The sequence below is a fragment of the Coregonus lavaretus genome, assembly GCF_964263955.1.
Source record: "Coregonus lavaretus genome assembly, chromosome: 1".
NCBI classification, from domain to species: Eukaryota; Metazoa; Chordata; class Actinopteri; order Salmoniformes; family Salmonidae; genus Coregonus; species Coregonus lavaretus.
This window is the reverse complement of record NC_139988.1, coordinates 71,696,054-71,702,053: the sequence shown is the minus strand read 5'-3', so window position 1 is coordinate 71,702,053 and position 6,000 is coordinate 71,696,054. Positions and strand designations below refer to the sequence as shown.

The window sequence follows — 6,000 nt, the reverse complement described above, 5'->3', positions numbered from 1 at the left end:
GCCGGAGCTGGACTGAACACCGGTGGAGCGGATTGCTCTGGCTCCGGCGTGGAGCAGCTGACCGGTGCCGGACCAGGCACAGGTGGAACAGGCACGGACCGTGCCGGACTGACGATGCGCACCACTGGCGGGGAGCGGGAACGGGCCGGACCGGGCAGACGACGCGCACCACTGGCTTGGTGCGGGAAGCAGGAACGGGCCGGACCGGGCTGACGACACGCACCACTGACTTGGTGCGGGGAGCAGGAACAGGCCGGACCGGGCTGGCGACGCGCACCATGGGCTTGGTGCGAGGGACAGGAACAGGCCGGACCGGGCGGGCGACGCGCACACCAGGCTTGGTGCGGGGAGTAGGAACAGGCCGGACCGGGCTGGCGACGCGCACCATGGGCTTGGTGCGGGGAGCAGGGACAGGCCGGACCGGGCTGGCGACGCGCACCATGGGCTTGGTGTGGGGAGCAGGAACAGGCCGGACCGGGCTGGCGACGCGCACCACTGGCTTGATGCGGGGAGCAGGAACAGGCCGGACCGGGCTGGCGACGCGCACCACAGGCTTGGTGCGGGGAGCAGGAAAAGGCCGGACCGGGCTGGCGACGCGCACCACAGGCTTGGTGCGGGGAGCAGGAACAGGCCGGACTGGGCTGGCGACGCGCACCACAGGCTTGGTGCGAGGGACAGGAACAGGCCGGACCGTACTGGGAACACACACCACTGGCCTTGTGCGGGGATCAGGAACGGGCCGGACCGGACTGGTAACACACCCCAGTACCTCTCGCCGTGCCATCTACACTCTCCTTCTCCCTCGTGGCCAGTGGCCCCGTAACCTGGCGGCCTCCTCTGCAAACCTGCCGAACCGCTCTATCGTGGCCTCCCGCTGCCTCGCCGTCCACGGTGTGAGCCCCCCCCCCCTAAAAATGTATTGGGCTTGTCTCTCCCCCGTGCTCAAGGCCTCCATCCCTCTTGCCAGACTCGCACTCATCTCCTCCCAAGTCCATCCTCTCTCCTCGTCACGCTGCTTGATCCAGTCGAGGTGGGATCTTCTGTCACGATCGTCATAATGAGTGGACCAAGGCGCAGCGTGATGAGTGAACATACTTTTATTTGATTCACCACACGAAACAAAACAACAAAACGATACGTGAAGTCCTAGGTAACAGACACAAACCATACACGGAACAAGATCCCACAATACAAAAGTGCCAACAGGCTGCCTAAGTATGGTTCCCAATCAGAGACAACGAGAATCAGCTGCCTCTGATTGGGAACCACCCTGGCCAACATAGAAATACAACGATCTAGAACAGAAACCTAGAAAACTAAACATATAAACTAGCACCCTGGCTCAACCTTAAAGAGTCCCCAGAGACAGGGCGTGACAGGCTGTGTACAGGTGCAGTGATCGGTAAGGTGCTCTGACAACTGATGCATAAAGTTAGCGAGGGAGATAAGTGTCTCCAGCTTCAGAGACTTTTGCAATTTGTTCCAGTCATTGGCAGCAGAGAACTGGAAGTAATGGCGGCCAAAGGAGGTGTTGGCTTTGGGGATGACCAGTGAGATATACCTGCTGGAGCGCATACTGTATGGCACTGTTATGGACTACATCCAATTTGCTGAGTAGAGTGTTGGAGGCTATTTTGTAAATGACATCGCCGAAGTCAAGGATCGGTAGGATAGTCAGTTTTACGAGGGCATGTTTGGCAGCATGAGTGAAGGAGGCTTTGTTGCGAAATAGGAAACCGATTCTAGATTTAACTTTGTATTGGAGATTATTAATGTGAGTCTGGAAGGAGAGTTTACAGTCTAACCAGACACCTAGGTATTTGTAGTTGTCCACATACTCTAGGTCAGACCCGTCGAGAGTAGTGATTCTAGTCGGGTGGGCGGGTGCAAGCAGCGTTCGGTTGAAGAGCATGCATTTAGTTTTACTAGTGTTTAAGAGCAGTTGGAGGCTACTGAAGGAGTGTTGTTTGGCATTGAAGCTCGTTTGGAGGTTTGTTAACAGGGCCAGATGTATACAAAATGTTGTCGTCTGCGTAGAGGTGGATCTGAGCAAGAGCGACATCATTGATATACACGGAGAAAAGAGTCGGCCCAAGAATTGAACCCTGTGGCACCCCCATAGAGACTGCCATAGGTCCAGACAACAGGCCCTCCGATTTGACACATTGAACTCTATCTGAGAAGTAGTTGGTGAACCAGGCGAGGCAGTCATTTGAGAAACCAAGGCTAGGCTTTAGTCTGCCAAAAAGAAATCTTGCAAGAAAGCCTTTGTTCTCATACAAGACATATATGAGGAAGCAATTAGTTTTTGCCTGTGTCACGCAAATGTTTGACAGGAATCCTCAGTGAATTATTGTAAATGATGAGACAACCGGTTTGTAGAGCTTTCGATCAAGTTGCATTCCACCACAGAAATGAACAGTATTTAAGCCTAGTGTCCAACTGTACCACATACATGAGAGGGTGAATGCACAGAAACAGGTGAGCTCCTCAATACAAAATGTAGAATGTACATGAAATCAACTTTAAGGATGGGATAATAATATTAATGGTTTCTGACGATTATGGTAATGATGATTATTATATTTTCTCATAGATTTGAATTCTCTTGCCCAAGGAGCTAGTGACAATGGGGAATCAAACCATGCTTTTTGTCCTGCTTTTGTTGATGATGAGTAAGTATTGTCTCTTCTCAGTATGAAGCTGATGAGAAAAACTTGTATTGAATTGCACATATTAAATATATTCTTTCCTTTGTCCCCACTTATATTTAGTCTTTAAGGCTATAAACCCAACATATTTTTCCATATTAATTTCCCTTGTGTAAACATTTTATCTTTCGTATCTCAACAGGTAGGGTGACCAATGCTGTTTCTGGTGAGTTTACCATGTCTAATAACTGATTTCAACCCACTTAGCAAAACAAACAATTCCCTTAAAGGGATACTTTCTCAAAATGATGATCCAATCGTAATTGTTTTCTTACCTTGAGTGGAGTTATGCGACTGTGTTAGATTGTTTATACAAGCTCTATAGAATGCCCTGTGAAGTAATCTATGCCTACAATGTCATAGTTTACTTCATGTATGAATAGTCAATAGCTCACACACTTCCATTAGACTTATATTGCAACAATATCACTCAAGAAAATCTGTGTTTGACTTTGAATTAAAGGTTTTGGAACATAACTGTTTTAATCCTTTTTTGGTCACATAACTCCTGTCAAGGTAAGAAAATAATAAAGATTGAGTCAAAATTTGCTTCAGTAAGAGAAGGTTGAATGTGCAGAATGCTGTCTCTGCACACTTCGTCATTATCATGATTATTTTTATTTGACAAAATCCATTATGACAAGGTGCAGACAATGCATGTGATAGAGTAAAAGGCCAGTTTATACTTGGTATGTAGATCATTGGGGTAAAGCACCTTTCAATGTGACAAGTGTCGCTGGTCAAAACTATATTTAGTTTATACTCCGGTGGAATGACTGTTGACCGTTGCTGCGACTGTCGGTTTCCTTGTCGTGGTTACTGGGCTGCTACAGCAATAAGACCAAATCCATGTGACGAGACAGTGCAGGAGTTCTAAAATCTTCAGATAGAATGACCTACTTTTATTGAAAGAACTTGTTTCATTTCCTCCAGTTCAAAAACAGAGTAGGCTTATGTTTATCATCCATATAAAATACAGTTTAGCCTATCTACTACCGACTCATCTTCAAGAACAATAGGCTGGCTACCTGCCGATTTCATGGATCATTTTCATATTTCAGATAGGCCTAGTTTGGGTGGCTACTGGCTGTATGTCTAAAGATAAGCAGCTGAAAAAACGCACTGCCTTCAATATTATGGGATTTTATTATGATATTTATGAGGAAGAACAGAGCTACCTGGCTGGCAACGAGCATTCTGCAGGCACAAGTAGGCCGTATGATCTGGAAACCAGAGTAGTGACATGATATATGATATATAGCAAAATAGTTTTGCTAAATACTTTACTCATAAGATTGTGCTGCTTTCTTCTGTTTTTGTAATAATTGCTTAACGAGTCTGTGACCGAGGTTGCTGGATTTTCTTTTTTTGGGGTACCCTTTTTGTTGTTTGAGCACTTGCCCCCCATAAAGGTCGTTGCACGGCCCTGAGTTGGATGACAGGGTCAGCCGCAGTGTAGTGCCCCTGGAGCAGTTTAGAGCCTTGCCCTTTAGTTGCCAGCCCACTCTCTACTTGATTCTCCCAAGTCTGCGCTTGGATTTGAACAGGCGACCCTCCGGTTACTGGCATGCCTTACATTACACTGAGAATAGCTACGTCAGGATTTGTTTCCACTTTGTCAAGAAACTCATATTTGTGTAGTAATTATCATATATACAAATATTTTACACAATTACTTATCACTATTTACCAATGTATATTAAAAGGGAAATCTGTGATTGGTAGATCCATTTTTTTTACTTTTAAAATAATAATATATACCCATTGATTCTTAAAGAATATACAGTAACTTTTAAATACCTCATGAGCTTAGTTCAACTGTCTTACCCCACCAGAACCCAACATATAAGCTTGTTTTACTCCATTGTTTGTAAACAATATAATTGTAAAAATAAATATATAGCCTCAAAGCATAGTTAAAATTATACTTTTGATCTCATGGATGGTCAGTCCTTGCATCCATAGCTCGGTCTATTATTTTGAGCATGGTTACATTTTATCAGAACTCAGGATAAGACCCAGATGCAGACAGCTAGAATCACAGATAACCAAACAGGGGGCAGGCAAAAGACAGGTCAAGGGCAGGCAAAGGTCCGTAATCCAGGGCAGAGTCAGTAAGGTACAGAACTGCAGGCAGGCTCGGGGTCAGCGCAGGCAGGTACAGAACGGCAGGCAGGTTCGGAGTCAGGGCAGGCAGATTGGTCAGAACCGGGGAAACTAGGAAACAGAAACTTGAGAAAACAGGAAGACTGGAAAGCACGCTGGTAAGACCTGACAAGACAAGACGAACTGTCAATAGACAAACAGAGAACACAGGTATAAATGCACAGGGGATAATGGGGAAGATGGGCAACCCCTGGAGGGGGGTGGAGATAAGCACAAAGACAGGTGAAACTGAGCAGGGTGTGACACATTTCTCCAGCCCCATCCCTCAACTAATATGTTATAGCACTGCGCTACTCCCGAGTGGCGCAGTGGTCTAAGGCACTGCATCGCAGTGCTAGCTGTGCCACTAGAGATCCTGGTTCGAATCCAGGCTCTGTCGTAGCCGGCCGCGAACGGGAGACCCATGGGGCGGCGCACAATTGGCCCAGCGTCGTCCAGGGTAGGGGAGGGAATGGCCGGCAGGGATGTAGCTCAATTGGTGGAGCATGGCGTTTGCAACGGCAGGGTTGTGGGTTTGATTCCCACGGGGGGCCAGTATGAAAAAATTATAATGTATGCACTCACTAACTGTAAGTCGCTCTGGATAAGAGCGTCTGCTAAATGACTAAAAATGTAAATGTAAATAGCAGTTGTTCATTAAATGGTATTACATGTCCCCTGACAAGGAACTGCAATGCTTTTGTTTACTTGCCCAACCCATTTGGCCAACTTGCTCTTGTCAAAGATTTTAATCTCAACAATTAGAAATAACCTGTCAAAAGAACAAGCATCACTTCGCGTAACACACCACTTGTTGTGACACATTCCTAATCTTGCCAGGAAACATAGCTGGAAGACTGCCAAGAAGGCATGACTTCCTGGAAATATGTGGGCCTTTAGGTAATTTGCAGGACAGTACAGTCGTGGTCCAAAGTTTTGAGTATGACACAAGTATTGGTCTTCACAAAGTTTGCTGCTTCAGTGTTTTTAGATATTTTTGTCAGATGTTACTATGGTATACTGAAGTATAATTACAAGCATTCCATAAGTGTCAAAGGCTTTTATTGACAATTACATAAAGTTTATGCAAAGAGTCAATATTTGCAGTGTTGACCCTTCTTTTTCAAGACCTCTGCAATCCGCC

The 6,000-nt window shown here is 46.4% G+C and overlaps 1 protein-coding gene across 1 annotated transcript in view; it reads left to right on the top strand.

Annotated features, from left to right (window-relative positions):
- Positions 1–2,620: 2,620 nt before the first annotated feature.
- LOC311141412 (alpha-tectorin) overlaps positions 2,621–6,000 on the top strand; it is a gene marked incomplete at its 3' end in the record, with an annotated part of 35,505 nt that continues 32,125 nt past the window's right edge. Inside the window, exons 1-2 of the mRNA XM_084176735.1 lie at positions 2,621–2,675; positions 2,854–2,877. Of these exons, the coding sequence (XP_084032861.1) occupies positions 2,630–2,675; positions 2,854–2,877 (70 nt within the window). The 5' untranslated portion in view covers positions 2,621–2,629. The remainder of the gene's footprint in view (positions 2,676–2,853; positions 2,878–6,000) is intronic.